The sequence below is a fragment of the Argiope bruennichi genome, chromosome 5 (genome assembly GCF_947563725.1).
Source record: "Argiope bruennichi chromosome 5, qqArgBrue1.1, whole genome shotgun sequence".
Lineage (NCBI taxonomy): Eukaryota > Metazoa > Arthropoda > Arachnida > Araneae > Araneidae > Argiope > Argiope bruennichi.
Window position 1 is genome coordinate 77505670 of NC_079155.1, and position 22186 is coordinate 77527855.

The 22186-nt window shown below is 30.0% G+C and overlaps 1 protein-coding gene across 2 annotated transcripts in view; it reads right to left on the reverse strand.

Annotated features, from left to right (window-relative positions):
- The window catches only part of LOC129969221 (fatty acid-binding protein-like), a 50582-nt gene that overhangs the window by 22915 nt on the left and 5481 nt on the right, over nucleotides 1-22186 (reverse strand). The window contains exon 1 of one of the 2 annotated variants that reach the window (XM_056083677.1): nucleotides 12446-12670. The exons of the other annotated variant lie outside the window; for it this stretch is intronic. Within the exon in view, the coding sequence (XP_055939652.1) occupies nucleotides 12446-12515 (70 nt within the window). The 5' untranslated portion in view covers nucleotides 12516-12670. Of the gene's footprint in view, nucleotides 1-12445; nucleotides 12671-22186 lie in introns of those variants that run through there. 2 annotated transcript variants of the gene reach the window in all.

Sequence of the window (22186 nt, forward strand, 5' to 3'; positions counted from 1 at the left end):
CTTGGAATTCTGCCCAGGGTCATTTTTTTTTTTTTTTTTTTTTTTTTTGCTCTTTTTATTTTGTAAATCCTCAGTAATATATCAAATAAAAAAATTTTTTTATCTCATTCTATTTAATTTGATGATTTCACGATGAAATTTTTTAAAATACTTGTAGCCAAGTGAAGCAATTTATATAAATACTAATGAAAAAATAAACAGTAAGACAATTTTAATAAATGCACAATTGGACTGCGCATGCATATGAGCGCACTTCTCCTTGAGAGTAGTGCGCTTACATCCGTCACAAAACGAGTTTTTTTCCCGACAAACAGATAACTATTTTTTCTGTCTCATTCTATTCCTAAACAGAAAAAAAAAAAAAAAAAAAAAAAACCAGCAGTTTCTATAAGAAAAATTATTTGATTAAAATTAATTCGATTTATCTGATTAAAACGTTTTGTTTAAATTTCTAATCCAGATAAAATGATGATTTTAGTATCAATCTAAAAAACTCAATACTATTTTTCTTACATATTAACCAATTATCGTTACACGAATTACTAATTTAGATTATATATGAGCATATATTATTTATTCTTATTATAATTTTTTCGTTTTCGTTTTGCTTTTCAGGCTTGATTTAATTTAAATAGTTTTGAAACTAAACGATAGCTATTTAGAAAATGATCATACAATTTTAAAAGTCGGTCAAATGACCAGGACGACATTTGAGCCGCCATCAACTTTTGAAATTTTCATATCATATCATCAGAAAGACTTTTAAACTTTAAAGGATTTTACATGCATATGCCCGATCAATCCAGGGTGGGAGCATCTTTCACAAAAACTTTGCAATTGTTATGAGGTATACAAATGAGATCTTGGAATTCTATGTTATTAATTTTATAAATAACAATCGCTCTCATAGGATCCATCAGGTCTAATATTTATTTTCCTCAGTATTGGTTATATACAATTTCTGGTTGGCGAATTTTTAGAAAAAGACATTTGTCAGATAGCTTGGACAGCCTGGTCTCCAGACCTACATCCAAAATAATATCAATGAGACGTTCTCGGTAAGGCAACTGCGACTTACCCTGTCCATGCACATTTATGAAAACAATGTTGCTAAAGAAATGGGACCAAACTACAACAGGGACCAAAACTGTTTCAATTCTTATATTAATGTGCATGGCGAGAGTTTTATAACCGTAAAAAAGGATCATAATTCTAATAAATCATTTTCTTTTCTTTCAATACAATACCATTTATTTGAAACTTTCTAGTGCTGATGTACAGGGCCGGAGTTTAGCCGACTGGGCTATATACTCCCAAATGGTCCGCACCAAACTGTTGTTGGCTCTCAGCTCAATTCGTTAGATTAAGCCGGGCAAATACTCCAAATGTTTCCAGGAAGTAACGCACATTTTGCACGCGCAAAATTGAGATTTTATGGGCCACTTTTTTCTTTACTTCTAGAAATAAAGTACACAAAAGAAAAATATTACAATTCTCCATAAATTCAACCTACAGTGTTTGCCGAATCTCAATGCTTTAAATCGTCTTCAAATCAGATTTAAGTATTAAACCGGTCAATATGATGCCTCAAACGCAAAAACCCATCGTATGAAATTCAGTTTGTGGTCATGGTATTAAAACTGTAGATATTAATCAAATTTTAAATGAAATAAATTTACAGGAAACATGTCTGTCCGCCTGTTTGAGCGGAAAATAATTTAAAAACGAAATGAGGTGTAAAAAAAAAAATTAAATTTAGCATATACTTTTATCATCATAATAGTAGACCCGTATTATATTTTGAATCAAATGTATAAAAGGATTGACCATTTGTCAGGCCGTTTGTTCGTGGGCACGTGAAAACATTATTTGAAAAATGTACTCTCAAATGAAATCTGATACGCGTTCTTGTCACCAAAATTTTAATTTTGCATAATATTTTATTTCCTGATGGCAGGAAAAAACTACTTACACCGATGCCTCGTCTAAAATACAACGTATATTACATGTCCTATTGTGCAAGTACACCAGAAATGAGAAGGGAAACATTATTACTAATCTTCTGACAATACTATTTACTTCTATACTATTTATAATTACAATATTGTTTATATTCTTACTATTTATTATTATTCTGACAAGAACATAAAATATCCCTTCTCTACTGATTAGCTTCCTAAAACAAAGCTATGTCTAAACCATTAATTTCCCAAAACAAATATATTGAGACAAAAAATATATCAATTAATCATTAAATCCTTCTTGATTGATTTAAATCTTGAATCCTTCTTTGATGATTACATGATGATCAAAAAATGGCTGGCTTAACCTGAAGGAAATCAGGACTATAAATCCAAGATACAAAATAAACAAGACTTCTGATTCAAGAAGTCACCAAAAGCAGGTATTAAAAAAATTAAAAACATTAATTTTTATATCCATAAATCTGAGGCAGTACTTAGACAATATCTAATACATTTTTATTTTAATGGGTTTCACTCAAATCAAAAACAATCAGATACTATAGAAGCTCTATCTCGGATTACAGGATCGCATAATACAGACACCTCTACATTATTTATACAACAGTCGCTAAGCTACTGAAGCAAAACAGCTGTCGACAAATAAATTTTTCCTTGTTCGTTCTGAATAAAATGCCAGCTGAAATTTCAGAAACGAATGGTTTACAATTATCACGGTTATCCTAACATGTAAGCTGCAATACGGATCTAGAGAGAAGCAAGAAAAAAAAAATGAATTGCAATTAAAATTATAAATGATTCTCGGTACCATCAACCAATAGAGTTGATGAGAATCTCTAAAAATTCTCTCTGAACAATAAAAGCGCTACCGACCTCTGTTGGAACAACCACAAATCTAGGTGCCACCCAAATCGCTTTCTTTAATATCTCTTCTTTATGTTCCAACAAGGAAATGGCGCCACTGTTCACATAAGCATAACTTAGGGAGAATTTGGCAAACTATTGAGAACACCTTTACAATCCGACAACACCTGTAAACCCATGACGTGGAAAAAGTTAACCACTGCATGCATGCTCTGCAATAACTATGTTCATGAACTTGCTTTAATTCGCTTATGTTCGCAAACATAAAGTAAATTTACACATCAGAAAAGAGTCTGAAATGTCAAGATGGATACCTACTACATTAAAAACCGGTGGCAATGGTCTTCCCAAAACTGTCTGGAATATTCTCCAATAAAATTGCCATGTCAGAGAACGCCTCGTATGACATAGGCGTACAATAGTGATGAAATATTAACCTTTGGTGTGAATTTAGCACTTTTATTGAATCTATCGTGTGATCCTTGCCGAGATTTTATCGATTAATCTCCGGCATACGATTAATAGTTTTAAAAATCGAATTGAAGCTTTAAACACGTTTTCCCACACTAATTGAAACAAAACTTTGACATAAAAATTACATTTGTTGTCACTAAATCCCATACCAAATTTGATATATTTAAGTCATTGCGTTTTGAATTATCGAGCTTGCATATTTCCAAAAGTATATATCGATATATGGTCAACCCGTTGTCAAATTTTGAGTTAAATTCAACAGGTATCTACCATATGGGTCTTAAACATGTGTACCAAATCTCATCTATCTAGCTCTCTCTAGCTAGCTTTTTAGTTATCGTGTTAACTTTAATTCGAAAAGAGACGAACTTCCTCAGAATGGATTTTATTCAAAATTTGATAGAAATCTGAAAATTTAGTGTAAAGACCGTATTCCAAATTTTTACCGTCTAGCTCAATGAATTTTTGAGATATCTTTGTCGCAGACAGACAGACAAATCGACATTTTTCAAAAATGTGTTCTTCAAACTCAGGGAGGTCCAAACCGTGGCGATTCGTCAAAATCTCGAGTTCGAATTTTTTGACAATTACTATACTTTTTAGTAAAAATCTTTGGTGATCCGAAAATGGCACACATTTTTGCAAAATTAACAGCGACAAGCAAGTAAATAAGAATTTTAAAACTTGCAACACAGATTCCATAACAGAACATAACACTTCTCCCTTTTTTCCCCACTGATTGAAGTGAAAGCTCACATTGTAGCCAAAGAATATTTGTTGGCGAATACTAAATTGTATCATCAGATCTGTACCTCACAAAAGCCGTATATGCCCTCCTTCAAAGATGAGGTTCCAAATTCATTAAACTGCTATCGCTAAAGACAAGGATCACAGACGAATGAGATGGCGCCCTAGAAACAAGTGACGGCAATATTGATTCTTAATAAGAGGCGAGACAAACAATTTCGGCGCAGAAAAAAATACAATAAAGAGGTAGGGATAAAAAAAAGAATGGAGACATGACCTCATAAGTATAACCTTCTACAAATTGCCAATATCCTGTTGAGAGCAGAAAAGATGTATTAAGTGAAAAAAAAATATTGTTTGGACTGGGAATAAAGTAACTAATAAAGTTTTCTGTCCAAAGAAGAAGTAAACTGTCCATAAACGATGGATATTCTTTATCTTGAAAATAATACTTAAAGCAAAACTATTGACCTGTTTAAGATTGGGCAGATATTTAAAACCTGCTCTGTCATTAAATTTAAGAATTAAGTACTACATTATGATTGAAGTACATATTAGTAAATATTTATTAAACTATTTTTTTATAATTAAAAAGGACATGTAGCATCATTTATCAGCATCATTCACGGCAATGGGTTTTGGGGCTGTTTTGTAACTATATGATCATGGTAATCTCACTAGCAATCTAGAAACAATTCTAATTCCTTAGCAATCTGAAAACAATTCTTCCCTTAGCAATCTAGAAACAATTCCAGCTAAGCCACGATTATAACACCGCACTTTCGTCTGCAGACAGCAGGCCTATTTTAAATATTGAATCGTATTAGTCTTCAGAATTCAAATAGAATATTCTGTTTAAATAAAATATAGGGTAATGACGAAACCACCAGATAAAAAGTGCACCGGACGCGTCAGTCCCCTTCTATTTCCTCAATCCGTTAGAAATTTATAAATCGAACAAAATGCGATTCTATTATGTCTGGCTTACTGCAAATTTTAATCCATGAACTAGCAACCAACTCATACACTGCAAAAAAAAGGATAGCCGAAGCCATAATTCAAAACTGATACAACTAAAAACACATCTATATAAAAAGCTATCAGTAGTCTACGATATCCGTTTTTTAATCGGAAATTTTTAAAGGAGCAACAGTATACTGATTGCAATGAAAACGATTGCAAAAGTCACGCATGGAATGTTTGAAAGAGGTAAAGAGGTTAAAAAAAAAAAAAAAAACTCGCTTGTCTTTTCACATCAGACTGATATTTATGCAAATTCTAACTTTGTTCGAAGATTTTTTTTCTGATTTTGAACTTGGTTTTACTTTTAGTGCCGAAAGAATGCAGCACATCTGCTATTTTCAGTAAATGCTGATCAGATCACAAAATATTTACAGGCTGCAGGCAATAATACCCAATTCTGTTCCGCCATTTTTTGAACTAATTATTTATGTAGCAAGAATTGAAATTCTAAATGACTGGAAAAATTTCCTAGCAAATATTTCCCGTCTCCCAAGTTCTTCATTTAATGGTTAATTCAGAAATGCGATTTTGAATACAATTCATTTTGTTAGCTGTATTTTATTCAAATAACCAGCTTTACTGAATTTCTCTACTGGACATTTAAATAACTGAAGGATAGATAAACGAGAAACTAATTCGAAAATAGAATGTCTATTTAAATTAATACTGATAGTAAAATGACTAAACGGAACACTGCCTAAACTAACAAAATTTGACTCAAATGATAGCGGGAAATAAATTTTGGAAGTTGAAACTTAATATAAATTAAACTACGTCAATTATTAATGATGAAAAGCAAAATATAAGGTAAATAAGAAACCACCTGATAAAAAACTGACTAAAAATACCCCATGCTAATCGAAGGAAGAAGATAATTTAAATTTTTATTTCCAAACTTAGTTTTTTCCCATATTTATCACCAGAGGGCGTGCAAATAGTAAAAGGAGAGTAGAGGTTAATTTTCCCATTTTGAATATCTCAAAATGGTGGCTAAAGAACAGACTTTATACTATGCAAAATTTTCTACGATAATTTCAATGTTGCGAGTATTTCAGTTAAAAAAAATGAAAGATAAGTTGAAGTATCAAAGCGCCAATTCAACAGATTGTTCATGTTAAAAACAGAAGACCAAATTCAAAATTTCATAAGATGTAGTGGACAGAATTACAGACTGTTTAGCAGCGCGCAATCATCAGAAATCAACATATTGTTCTAATTGTGAACAGGATAGACTAATCAGCAATTGAGAAGATTTTACCTCTTGATTAACGTCTCATACCGGATCGCGTACAGTCACTCCAACAAATGAAGCTCCGTGACAATGACATGCAATACAATTTTTGCAATTTCACGCAAGAGCAATATAAAACAAATCTTACTAAAAAATCTGATGTTCAGTGACGAGGCAATGTTTTACTTAACGGGAAAAGCAAACAGTCACTGCAATAAATAGGATCAGAAATATCTATATGCTTTATGTGGAAATCGGAAATGATTTTCCTAAAAATCTTTGCAGCGATCATAAAAAGACAAGATCCTCAACACACCAGTTTTTTTTTTTCAGTCAAAAAATAAGTTTTAATAGATGCAATTTGTCCTGATATGTTAAAATCATGGTTGTTTCCACAATTAAAACAGAATTATGCCAACATCATGTTCCAAAAGATGGGCGACTTCGCAGCACTAAATGATATAGGGAAGTTCATTATTATCTCTAAAAGTAAAATTCCTCGATACAGAACTGGTTGATGTGGAAATGACTCTTTTTTTAGAAATCCTCCCCTCAAAAATTTCTAGATCTTACCATTTGCGATAACAATAACGAATTGCTGTGAAATTGCAATAAAAACATTATGCGCGTGCCATCTTTTGTCAGCTACGTTAAATGAACTCTAGTACCGTAATAGCAATACATTAAGACTTAGAAAATTATGTGTTCAAATGTCAGCGCGACGAACCGAATTATCGAATAAATGTGTGGCGTGAATGAAAGGAGGAAACACAAAATATTTGAAACTGGTTGGGAAAAAAATTAGCAAGTTTCTTTTTTTCCTTATGAACAATTATTTATTTTCATAATTGAAATACTTCTAGATGTAAAGCGAATTTAAAAAAAAAAAAAAAAAAAAAAAAAAACAATATTATAGGTGCAACGCATTGAAGTTGTAACCGCAAAAAAAATGGGGTAATTGCTAATTATATTCAAACTTTAGATTACTTAGATAAATGGAAACATTCTTTTACGCCTGAATTTGTCAATCAAACAGAATTCCACAGGAGAGAGAAAAAAAAAAAAAAAAAAATGAATTTTTAGTCTTAAGTCTTCGGTGTAAGGAAATTAATTTCTCCTGCTTCTTTCTTTCAATTTCCCAACTAACCTAATATTATCATCGTGTTTAAGAATACGTTTATTTCGAAACTACTTAAATTCCCAAATTTTTTAAATATTAGTTCTTGGAAAACACTTAGAATTTTCGAAGTTTAACTGCACTACATTTGCACAGAAAGAAAAATTAATAACGACCGCATATAAAAAATAAGAGTGTTGCCATTTAATAACTTTTAAACTCTTAACTTTGAAATTTTTTTCGCATATTATAAATTACTTTTTAATGATAAATTCGTGTTCAAATTATGTAAAATATCTAAAAATTTTATTGCAAAAAGAATTGAGATCAATAATTATATTTTAAGATAAAAATAAAAGTTCAAAATTTTATTTTCACATTAGAATGTCAAAACTTTGGCAACTAATAATTTCTAAACGAACATACGTAGGCTAAGGAAAATCGGTTTCTAGGTAGAACTTTTGATGTAGTTTTGAAATTTAATGAAAAAAATGGGTGATGCTACTGGAAATTTTTAAGTTCTTATTTCAATATATAGACTACCCCTTATGAAACTTTTAATTAAAAAATCTTTAAGAGTACGTTGATTCCTTTTATGATTACAAAATGAGGCAATGGTGGAATAATGATGGGTGGCTTTTTTATTCTTTTCGCGACTGTATGTGAAATAAATGGACTGCATTTACCTTCCAAAACAGAAAAAAAAAAAAAAAAAAAAAATGCAAATATTTTTCTCCATTTGGTGTAATTTATTAGTTTTAATGAATTAAAATAATAAATCGGATATTTCATGATTGATTTTTTAAAAAATCCTTTAAATTTAATCTTAAAATCCGAATTAGTTAATTAGAGTACCTTTACTTATTTTGTAGTAATAATTTCTGCAAATCATAAAATATATTCGATTCAGAAAAAGTTTTAAAATCCACGGAACAAACACACAATTCATACATGAAATGTAAGAAACAATTTAAAAACGCAATATAATTTGGTATTTCAGCCGAACCTTACTCAAGCTTAAATGTTTTCCCTTAATTTCTGTTGGTTCCTCTCGAAGTGTTTTTACATATATAAGCGGTGTTCTGGAATTTATACTTCTCTATATTTATATAATTATTTCTCATGTTCTTTGAAAAATGTAATATTAGAATAATATTGTAAAGAAGAAAAAAAAGAGAAAGTTGGAAAACATTTGAATGCGAGATATTTTTGTCGTAAAAACTACGATAGTAAAATGAAAGATAAGCCAAAGTCAAATTAAACAACGATAAAGGTACAAAAACTGAATTTTCTAACTCTCTGAACAAATTACCAGCTGTCCTGCTAAAATATTTATATTCTTCTTATCTCATTTTCAATCTTATGTAAACATAGAAAAAATTTTTAAAGAGATCAAATTTTAAGCAGCACAGCTTATAAAGTAATCATCCAGGAAAACATATCAGATATCACTTCGCACGTATTTTTAAAAAATTACAACGAACATATGTGCAATAAAAAAAAAATCTATTAAGCAATTAATTCTAAATCAGAGACCTTCATAACAAGGACAACAAATGATACCTTGAAACACTGTAGTTTTTTTTTTTTCCCTTTCTTTTTTTTTTTCATTTTTAAAATTATATAACATAATAAATTATTTAAAAAAAATACATCTTTCGCCTCGCGATTTCTTAATTCCTTGTATTGAATATCAAAAAGTTGATAATCAATCCGAATTTTGGATCAAGATAAGTTAATTTTTACAAGTAAAAAAAAAAAAAAAAACTAAATTTCAAACTTAGGTAATTTGCTTTTTGATTTTTCCAAGACAACATATAAAACAAAATAATAATAAAAAAAACTTATATTTAACAATCTCCAATTTAAAAAAAAAAAAAGATGTATTTTAAAATTTTTCTACGTTTTCAAATCAGTGATCGAAATTTTATTTCAACGAAAACATTCTCTTTATTATTATTTTTTAAACTGCCAGGTTATCTCGATCAAAGACATGTTGCCGCCGTGAACCGGGCGCGTCCAGATTTCTTTACCCATTCACGCCCGCGTTCCAAAATGGCCCCTAACCGAAGTCTCGTTTTTCCTTCGCAGAAATGAGAAGGGAAGTCATCGCACTTTTTTAACCCGGCAGGCTAGTTAAATTTCTCGAGCGTTGCGTGTGGCAAACGTATGCTGATCCAACTTCAGTTCAAGTGACTCATCCACTATTTGTTTTCTCCACGTCTGGAATTTGTACACGTCCACTGCGAAAACGATGTTTCTTCAAGGGTTTATAAAGGGAAAAGGGGGGGGGGACAAAAAAAAAAGACGATTACGAGTCAGTAAAGCGTAAAAAGGTTCCTTTCCAAAATGTGTAACATAAAGCTCCTACAGAACTGGAGTGAGAAAAATTATTCAGACAAGTATTGCATCGGGTGATGAAAATGCTCCTCTTCTCAATTTGCATCTTCTATGGCGTATCCATATCGTATGACTGTTTACTTCAGAGAAAAGCCTGATTGTTAACGTAATCATCACAAGGACATGTCCACTAAGTTTTGCTTTTGAAATTCTTATTAAATATGGTTAGTGCACTAAAATATCTAATTTTTGATACCAAATTCTTATTTTTATTTCTCGTATGAATGGTTTCAATTGAGAACATGAGATGATGATGTCATCTTTGATAAAGCGTGCATATTCAAGTGAATGAAAAATAAATGATAATAAAATTCTGATGTTTAACACTGGACAAACTGACATATATATACATAATTAACATCCAAAATTTTGGGTTAATCTTGAATTAAACATCGTCTTTGCTTTATTGATCATCCAGCAATTTGATATCGAAAAATTGCACATTATTAAGTTTACTCACTATGGTCCATTATACCAAACATTTTTGAAATATACTTAATTTTTAATACAGTTTTCTCACCTTCTTTCTTTTTCCGAGTTCATCTAAATGTAATAATTAAACTATCAACAAATGTTAAAAGAAATAAGGACATTTTTTTTTTTTTAATTTCTAAAGGGTAACTACTGGTTTCTCATAGTTTCAACTTCTTTTTATGAGAAAAATTTCAATTATTTAATGAAAATATGGATCTTTTTTTATTAAAATGATATACATGATTTGAAAATTTCAAATAAATTTCTAAGTATGTAGATTATGCCTCTGAAAGTTAAAATTAGGTGTTTTTGAAGAAAACTATTTTAATACTGAATGTGCTTCAATATAGAAATTCAGCTTTAAAATAATAATATAAACTAATAAACTAAATAGAAATTAAGCTTTAAAATAAAATTAATTTCAACACAAATAGTTCTTTCTAAATTTTGATTATGAACATATAAAATAATCACTTGTCAATCGCATACAAATGAAATTACTGTACCTTTTAAATACATTATTTTCAATGAAGTATTTTCATCACAAATGAATTTAAAAACTTTTTCCCCAGAGAAATTAAGTTTAAAAAAATGGAAGCTAAGAAAATCCATATTCCCAGCCATACAATGAAGTTATTAACACGCATTAAACTCTAATTTAAATATAAATCTTTTTTTCATGGTATTCAAAATGCATTTCAAAAGCAAAGTCTGTAGCAAAATGTGGAAAATATGTTAAAATTAAACTACTTTAATGTTATCAAATATCTGTTCTAATGAACAAATAAATCCAAATTTTTGATATATAATTAAAACCATGAAACATGCTATTAAAATTCATTATGAAGATTTGATCAGCTTACAGTACAAATACAATAAATACAGAGCAGAAGTTTAGTATTTAGCAATAGTATGATGCATGTTAGAAGTGACTACAATTAAACTTGAAAAATAAATCCAAGAAACAAAATATAAGTAAAAGTAAACTAATAAAAAACAATGTAAATTCCAAACAATTTAAAAATGTTAATGAGACACATATTTTGAAATGATTTTACTAAGAGCTCAAAGTATATAAATTTTCTTTTTATGTATATATAACACTTCACTACAACATTTTATAAACTTAATTAATTCCTCATGTTTCATATTTTTTTAAAGGAAGTGGCCAAATTTGAACAATTAGTGGATTTTTCTTTTTTTTTTTTAACAACCGTAAATTCAGCATGAACAGAAAGACATTTAGATACAGACAATGAACTTTTACTAAACCCTTCAAATAATAAATAACACCACGAAATCAAATATAGTTGTCAGAGAAAAAATGAACTATGGAAAGTAGAGAAATCTGACAAAATATCTATTCAATAGATTATTTTTACAATAGGGATTTCATAAAGGAATTTCAGATCCCAAAACTCTTATATATTTTTATTCAATAAAAAAAAATCCCAATTTGTACACCATATGGACAAATCACATGAAAGGAAGCATATTTTGTAATAATACAAATTTATGCGAGATTTCAAAAAAAATGACTAAAATTAAAAATTAAGAAAATTCCCAATTTTAAAGAATAAAAGAATCTAGAGAATAATCACAACTGCATTTTGTTAAATATTTCAACAATTAACATTTTTTTGGTAAATAAGCTTCAAATAAAAAAAAATGCAAGACCAGCAAAAAAAAGTTGTAAAATATCTATTAAGAAACAATTCTTTGAAATCAGAAATAAAATAAAATGATCAAAATTAGATAATTTTATCAAATATAATTTTTTTAAAATTATGTAAAATAAATCATAATAAATTTGAAGATAGGGCCGCCTTAATATTAAATATGAAAAATGAAAATGATATGAAAATATGAAAAGAAAACTTAAAATGTAAACATTTTTTTTGTATAAAATGAATATATACGATTTCAGTTCAGTTTTAGAACTAAAATTTTAAGAAATTGGTTTAAGTCATAGAAGGAGGTATTACCTTGTAAAAAATATATCTTACATTATGTTTTTTAATTAACTTGTTTACCGCATTATTTCTTAGCAAGAAATGTATTACTAAAAGGTAACTAAAGAAAAAAAATTGTTATCATCAATACGGTTTTTTATACAAATTTATATATATTTACCCATCGCTTTCATGAACTCGTCGAAATTTTCGCTGCTGACCAACTTGAATTTTCCACACAATTCTGCCATCCTGCTGATTTAATGGATAGTAAATAAACGATTAAAAATTCTAAAAACTTTAGATCCTAGTTCTTTAATGAAACCGGGATGGCGTCTAGAAAGATTCCAAGAACCGACCGTACGAAGCTACGAGAAGTGAACAACGAAAGCTGCCGGCAAAATTGAATGATCTGTTTTTACTCTTTTTTTGACAGTTGACGTCAGGAATGCTGAAATGCGCATGCGTGGTTCATCGGAAGAGAAAGATGCGTCGAGGTTAGGAAAGTAAATGCTGGATACGTACGCATGACCAGAATGAAATTCGAAACGTCCAGCTTATTGATACTACAATAAATTAACTAATGAGAAACCAAATTTTAAGATATTTTATATAAGAGGTATTGCAATACGCAAATAGAGAGAGTATCAGTGCCTAAAATAATTTTGTTGGGAAAAAAAGTCACACAAAGACAAAATATTTGTGCATTTTCGGGGCCGTATGAAGAGGGGAGTTAAAAATACAGTGGACCTGACGCCATTTATTCTTCACATGACACAGAGTGATATTTCGTATCCCCATATAATCCTTATGAAATGACATGTTTAGTACGAATCAAAATTTCTTATTTTTATTGACATTAGAACCAATTTCACATTTCCAGGATTAGGATGATTTTTTGGTCTTGGTACAATTCAGACATTTAGGTTTTTTTAAAATTCACCTTATTAATAAATTATCTTCATTTATTTCTAAACGGAACTAAATTACTTTTTCATTGTATTTTTTTATGGACTTGTCAAAATTTCGTTAAAGCATATGGTTTTTAAATATTAAGAATATAATTTTTTGGAGTTGGATCATTTTTAGTCCGGAATTCTCAGCATTTGTTACTGAAAATTAAATAATACAACATATGATTTTGGAATTGAAAAAAATTGTTTTAATAAAGGTCATAGAGCGAGTGAATTTTACTTGTCGCATTACAGCTGTTCTAAAAAACTGTATCTCATTTGATTTACGTTACAAACCGATTTCATTTCAACTTTCGTCGCATTACAATTATTTTAAAACATGACATTTCATTCCATTTACGTTACAAAACTGAAATAATGAACTAAGATACATTCATTTTGTCATTAAAAAGAATAAGGAGCAATTTATGTCTCAAGCAAGCGCATATGACCAGCTTTTACTTTCCGTATTCCTTCTCTGACCCAGACATCGGTCTCTTCATATCTGAATTCATTTAGGCGTAAATATCGTGCAGATTATAATTTCTTCCATTAAATCATTGAAATCAAAATTCACAAATCCAAATAAGCATTTGTGTAATAATTTACCAACAAATCATAGTTTTTCATTTGGAGTATTCGTGTAAGGAATTCATTGCGCATGCGTCATGCCACACCCCACTTCCGAAATGAGCAAGAATACCCGTTCTAAGCACGGCGGCTCTGCGGACCGTACGATCTTACGAGAGCGAGAATGCTGAAAACAAACTATTGGAATGTGAAGCGCGCTGTTTTCAGTGCCATCTGGTGATAGGAGAAAGAAATAGCATTGTCGTTTTTTCTGATATATAACAAGAATCATAAATCAGATGCTGGGTCCGATAGCATTCATGCGACCGCAGATGTTAGAGATATCTAAATCGTAAGGGCAAGATCAACAAGCTTTTTATTGTCAAGATGATGATAAAAAATGTTTTTACCAATTAAGTAAAATACTTGATTGGCGTTGAATAGAGTGTCGAGTTAATAACAGTTTTCTTTTCTTGTTTGGAAATTCATTTGTTGAAAGATATCCGATTAATTTATTTTAAACCGTAAAGTAAAAAAAAATAATGCTGAAATTTGTGTTAAAAATTATATTTTCCAGTTTCAGTTTATCTGCTGAAAATAGTCATTACGTTTTCTTTATTTCGCAATCATCCTTTTTATCGAAATTATTTTTTTAAAGGACAACAACAAAAAAAATCATATTCTAGTACATAATTTTTATAAATTTTATAATTGCATAGCATATAGTATTTGTTTCATTTACTAAATATGAAAATCTTCAGTAGCTTTAAATATGTTCATAGAGATCCGATTTAAATAGTCGTTTTAAATGGAATAGGAAAGGTAATCAAAATGCTGACAGATTAAAATTATATATTATTCATTAGTTAAGAGTTTCGGTTGGAAAGTTAGTTCAGGCCCTCATGTTGGTGTAGTGTAAAAGTGTGGTAAAGGTGCAAGAGCCATTATCATCTTCCTTCGTTGAGTTCCTGTTATCTTCCTTCGATGAGGATAACAGGTGCGTAGTTTCAAAATAAGATGTTAACCTAATTAAAACTAAGAAACAGTTGAAATAACAGAATTTTCATAATCCGAAGTAGGGTCGACATTAAAAAAAATTATTCATAGAAGCTTATTTAATATCAGAAGTAGTTTCCGAAATGGCTGTAGCTTACAAGCTGGCAAATGGATTTGAGAAAAGTATTACTAATCTAGTTGCCAAATAAATAAAGTTGAAAATATTAAGATAATATCAACACTTTGACAAATATAATTAGTCAGGTTTTGTTTAAATAATATTCTATGTAAACATAGTGACTGCATTGTCATGGGCCCTAATAAATAAATAAAAACATGCACATTTTCTCAAAACTGCTGAAATTTTAAAAAATAAAATTAAATTAAATAATTAATATATCAATTAAGTAAATATACGCTGCAATGCGAAATTAAATCGACTAGTATATTAAAAGAGGAATTTTATAAATGTAGGACCCCGAAATGCCACTGTTTAATATATATTCATCGTATTTCGAATCGACATAGGACATTTCCTCCCCCCCTCCCCCTCCCCCCTTAATGATTGAAAGCCTAGTAAAATATTTTTTCCTCTTATTCTTTTTTTTTATTTGCCATTTTTGTGCTTGATATAGCTGCACAGATTTAGAACAAAACATAGCATTAGTTACAGATGCATGGATTTCTAATATTGATTTTGAAGATATTTTTTATGGACTCTCTACCGATTACGCACTCCATATTTGTATTCTAAAATTTCCTAATCATATTACATTATCATACATCAGTCAAAAAGTAAAATGGAGTGGGGATTTTGCTCTGAATTTATGATCTTTGGCACCTGAAAATCCAAAAGGAAGTTTCGCCACTTTTACGTAGCATATTGCTTTCTGGTCTGTTTGTATACTAAAAATAATTTAATTAATAAGACCAATGAATCAAACCCTCAGCTCTAACATTCATCGATTTCGCTGATTTTATTTCATACTAGCCGCTTTTGGCGACCAGTCGGTTCACCAATCTTAATTAAATATTTTATGCAATTCCTACTTTAATAGCGTCTTCATCAAAATATTTTAAATCTTCAAATTTTGATAGTCATATAATTCACTCATAATATTATAAAGGCCTTCAGTCATAACGTAATATGTATCTCTCTAATTTTCTGTTAGCTCCCGTAGAATTTATGTTTTAAAGTGGAAATGATTAATTTGCAATTAATATAATAATATTTTTGTACTAAAACAAAGCATTTTTTTTTTTTTATAATATGATTACTGAAAACAGAGTCACTGAGCATTTAAACCTTATGGGCACTAAAGAATATCTTTCTTAATTTATGTAATGTCTCAAGAATTTGTCAACAAAATTTTCTTAGATTCATCATGAGCAGATCAATTAATCAACAATGTTTAATTTTAAATGCATCAAACACTAAGAAAATAAAACGAATCGTTTAAAATAATCGGTTGAAAACAGGTTAAAAAAAACTACTTAAAAAACGATGTACTTAAAACTATAAGCATATACAAAAAATACGTAACTAACATTAATACAATTTAATTACAAAAGCATACAACTAACCAAAAAATAATTTAAATCAAGTCCGCATCCATTGAAAATAGTTGTCAACAATCACAACATAATGCGCATGAGTGAATTTTCAACGTCATTTATGGTAACGCAAATGCGTAAATTTTTCTACGCCATTTGGGGTAACGCTATGCAGATTAGAAATTTTTAATTTCCTTTATTCTGTTTTATTTTATTTCAAATGTACTCCAGAATGAATCTGAAAGATCGATTCATTAACAATGTTTAATTTTAAATGCATCAAACATTAAGAAAATAAACAGAATCGTTTGAAATAATCGATCGAAAAATGTTAAGCCTAACCTCATTAGCGTGGGAAAAGAGGAGTAGAGCGCCAACACACACACACACACACACACGCACACATTAAGCTTTAAAATTTAAAAAAAAAAAAAAAAAAAAAAAAAAGACCCCAGGTGCACATTTCCGACCCCAAGGTCTACATGTACCAAATTTGGTAGCTGTAGGTCAAACGATCTGGCCTATAGAGCGCCAACATACACACACACACACACACATTGACCTTTATTATAAGTATAGATATAGATATAGACGGAAGTTCATGATCTAACCTGTCTCGACAGAAATTTCAATAAATAAATAAAAATATGTTGAATTTTTTTTTCCACGATCGTCGTAGATGCAATTAATGATTTTTGTAATATAGCGAATAAAAATAAAAGCTCTAAAAGCTCGAAATTGCATTTATTTTTGAAAAACTTTCTGCACAATAGTACATTAAGAGCTCACTAAGAGAAGTTGCCAGCAAAATCAGTATGAAAGGAAATAACATATATTAGTAGATGTTTACAAAAAAATAAATATCGCGTGTTTTTAACAGCAAATCTTCTATGGGGAAAAAAATCACTACAGAATCCTTTAGCGCCACTATTTAACCGATTTCGGCACTTTTTATTTAATATGAAAGAACATGACTCTTGGATATGTTATTAGAATATCTCTCTTCTTCCCTTTTAGACCTTTTTGAGAAAAATCTCCAAAATACTTCTTTGCTTTTCTATGTTGAAAAACAAAAACACACTATCCTCCAGACCCATTCACTTTATCGATTTCGCAAATTTTAATTTTGTTTGAAAACTGATGTCCCCTAGATATCTCATCTATGGTGTCTGCCCCCAACTTATGCCATCCATTTTCAAGATATATTGCAAAATGAAACCTTCGACAACCTCACCAACTGGAACTTCCATTCATTGCGTGCATTACTAATGACTCAATGTTCTTCTGTGCATGCATAGATTAAATTTGTACTTTCATTCCATCAAAGTTGGTGAATTTTCCGAATTATTATTATTATGTGTGACGAACAACTGATAGCTGAAAATGATTAGTTTAATATAAAGATAAATGTCTGTCTATGTATCTTTTGTACAAATCTACATTTTTTTTTTTTTTTTTACCGATCCTGACGAAATTTGGCTCACAAGCTCTTTAAGATAAGAAAAAGAATCTCTTTTAAAAGAAAAAGATCATCTTTATTACGTCAATTAAATTTCTACGTTGACTAAAAATTAAACAAGTTTTTGATTAGTGCATATATGCATATGTTATTTTTATTGATTCATAGAATACGTTACACTCGAAAAGGAAAATGATAGATATTACACAAAAATTTGAAACTTCGCAAAATTTTTGAAATTAATTTAATGTAGAATTTTATTCTATGCATTGGCGACATTTGATGAAATACGATTTGAATGTAAAAAAAAGAAAAGTAATTATATTTTCTAAGTCATTTTTTAAATACTCTTGTACATCATTGCCTTTCTTTAAATCCTATTGCACTTTTAAACATTAATAATACAAAAGCACCGGCTTTCTTTATTATAATTTGAAAAATAAAACTCGTATGTGCGGATCTATGAAAATAAATATTTGAACTGAATATTCATGGGGTCACCCACGATTCGCAATTCAATACTTGGGAGGGGGGAGAAGAGGGGAGGATCATATCTTTATTAAGGATTAGCGAGTAGGATTTCGGGATGACCAACCGGGTTGGTTCTTTGTAGTATTTATTTGAATTGATTATCTTCTTTTCTCTCAAACTTTACTACAAAAAATGCTCCTCCGTTAAGCTTTTTTTTTTTATTCATGAAAAACTTGACTGGCAGCTCATTATTTATTTAATATGTTTAATTAATATATATATTTAATTAATTATTTATTATATTTAATCGCTGAAACAATTTCATGCATGATATTTTGAAATATTTCTTCCTAAAATATAGTAATAACATCCTAATAATTACATTATTACAATTTTTTAAATAAAATTTTGGATAAATGAAGTTTTTATCGTGATCCTATCGGTTTCTAATTAAGTCCACTTCCACTGCTTTTCATTATATGATAGAAGATATATATATATATATATATATATATATATATATGTGTGTGTGTGTGTGTGTGTGTGTGTGTAATGTAAACATAATTTTTAAAGTAGAATCGTGGCCGAAGACAGTGAAAACACGTTGAATTTTTAACTTCGTTTTATTTCATCCCGGGAGGCATGATTTATGTACAAGCAGCGCGACACAAAAGTAGAAGAAAGCGAAAAAGGGGCAAAAGGGAGAAAATATTTTCCCAGTATTTATATACTATGAGATTCTGATAAAGATTTCTTTACACGTCGATTTAGACAATGGAAATATAGAGATATTTTAAAAGATTGTGCTAGGCTTGACATTTTTTTTATCCCTTCACTCTGAGTGTGGGAACTTGCCGATCTCAGCATTTTTACAATTTTTATTAGCTTTTATTGCATTAATGAAATAGAAAAAAGTGAAATGGTATCTGGAAATAAGAGACTATTTTAGAATGAAGTTAATATGGGCTGAATTAAGATAAAACTTTGGAAATTAATTAGAATTGAAATTAGAGATTAAAATATCATTACACACACACACATATATATATGATACAAGATGATTGGATGGAATGTGGCCCATCGCTGTCCAAATAAGCAGACATTACTGTATTTTCTTCTATTTCATATTAGATTGCGACATCAATTTCAATGCACAGGCAATGGAAAATGAAATGATTTAATGAATTTAAACAATAACGTGCAAGAGCTTCGTAAATAAAAAATGTATATGCCCTGAAGTTAATGAAAGCCTGTTCAGAGCTACATTATACATAGATCAGACGTTATTACAGACGATTATTTATTGATTCTCTTTTTTTTTTATTTACAGGGGGAGTAAGAAGAATTCAAAATGAATTATTTTACGCAATCTGAATGCTCCTCCCACATCTTTTTTCTAGATTCCTTTCCATTCAATGGAGTTATTCTTTTTTACTCCCTAGAACGGAATACCATAAAGTAGGTCCCAGACAATTAATAATAATAATAATAATAAAAAAATACTATCTATTCATAACCTGACTCACCATTCTTTTTTTTTTTTTTTTTTTCATTCTCTCGCCACCTTATTCAATCGTTTCGGTGGCGTGATAGTTTCCACTCTGAACAAAAGAGTGAATCACTTCTCCAGACAAGGAAAAAGCTTTCCCAGGGCTTCCATTCTGAAAAAGAACACATTCCGCCGCTATTAATCAATTTAGGACTTCTCGCCTGGGTCACGTGACTGGAGGCGACCCCCTTTTCATTCTCGGAATGGGAAGTAAACGATTATCCACTTAGTTACGGGAAAGAGGCGATAATGTCCTTCATTGAAATATAACTGTGTGGATTTCTGGCTTAGATACTAAGTTGAAGAGTGTGAACTCTCCTCCAACAGGTTCTTGAACTAAGGGAGCAGCGGGTTATTTGACTTCCTGCTTTGAAAATACCCACTAATGCCTACCGAAACACGATGAATTTATTTCATTTGAGTAGAATGATGCTTTCAAGAAATAAGAATAGGATCTCTTTCGACTGAAGTTCACTTTTTTGTAGTAGATTGGATTGAGAAATGGTAGGTTAGCCGACTGAAAAACATTTTAACACGATATTGGGAAACTAGTTTAAATAGATAAAAATTAAAAATTAAATAAAATTTTAAAAAGCGTACAGAATTACTTCCTCCTGTCGGATTTCTCTGAATGAAGAAATTATCTCACAAATTAACACCAGGAACTGTGGTGAACGGATAATAATTCCCAATACAAACAGCTCATCTGTCTCTCATACAGAAGAAACATTTCACACAATTATTGCTCTCACCAGCGAAGCGAGAACCAACCACTGAACCGGACGATTTTCATTCCTATATTTTATATGCCACCTGATGGATTGAAGATTAAGAGAAATGGAAACCCAATAAGAGATGTAAATTTGCTATTAATTCTTCAATATAAATAATTATCTCACTAGTAACAAAAAAAAAAAAAAAAAAAGGTTCTCAGTAGTTAAAAAAGAATTCCAATAAATGCGCAAGAAGCTAAAAGGCAGTTCTTTTCTAGCAGATGAACTAAAGCAATATTTCTCGAAATGTCTTATCACCTCTATTCCACGCACTGTAAAAACTAAGTTTTATGGAAAGTCTGAAATCCTCCCGATTGGTTGACAGCAGATGATGCCCAAAAACAAATAATATTTAAGAATTAAAAAAAAAATCAATTCACATAGGACAAATGAAAAAGGTTCAGTTCAGTTGTAAATATCTGCAGAACTAAACTACAATAATATTTGATGCTGGAATTGTTTCAGCCAAAACCTTAGTTAGGAAGGAATAGAATAGATTCGGGTATTCTTAGCTAAAATGCATGTTTTCAAACATTATTACTGTTTATGATCCGTTAGACAGCGTTTGTTTTTTCCAAGGGCAGATCGAAGCATCTTGTGAAGTAGCGCATATTAGAAGGCCTTCTTTCAATATATTAGCAATTTAATTTAACTAATTACCACATTTTTAACTTTTAATCAACGTGTTAATAAGTTATCTTCGTTTTTTTTATTTTATCAATTTCACAAAAATGTGTTATTTAATATTATTTACTTATTTATTATGACATGTCTGCAAAGCATCCCCGCTTGTGTCCAACGTTATTTAAGCAGACACTTGGGATTTAGTTATTTTGTAACAATTAAACGGACGTAGTAAAAAGATATAAGTAAGAAGATAAAGAATTATGAAATTTTTAGGTTTATTTATTTGTAAACTAAACTTCTTTTTTTTTTTTTTAATGAACTTGAATGTGTTCTTACCTCTAGCTTTGGACTCTAGGCAGTTGTTTAGTCTGCCTATTTGGTAATCTGCTAAAAATTCCTTCCTTTCACAGTTTTTTTACCATGATCAATTTTTAATTAGATACGTTCCAGGTTTCATTTATTTGATAAAGAGAAAATTATTCCATTGTTCCATTTTACAACAAAAACACAGAAGCAGATTTGATATTTAAAGGAATTATAATGCTGAAAACAATACAAGAAAATACAAATCCAAAAAACGTTAGGTAGGTTCCAAATGATGTAATTAAGATATAATTTCGCGTGCAAAACGCTAAGCATCGAGATATGTAGTCGGTTGACTGAATGTTATAACTAGATGTAAGCATGACTCGAAAAGTGAAGAATAAAGAGATGGTTATTACGCTATCAACAACATTAATTCTTCTTCTTTGATTTTTGCATGATGTCATCAAGGATTGCGTACTTGCACAACCATTTGTAATGATGCTGGTTGCTGGTTAACCTTGTGTCGCGCGTCGCATGATCCAAAAGAATAGACATGCGACAAAAAAGGCGAGTGTCCAATGTTCGAACACATATTTCACGCATACAATGCTAACCAATGGTTATTTTGAAAGAACTATAAAAAATTTTTTAAATTTATATGATT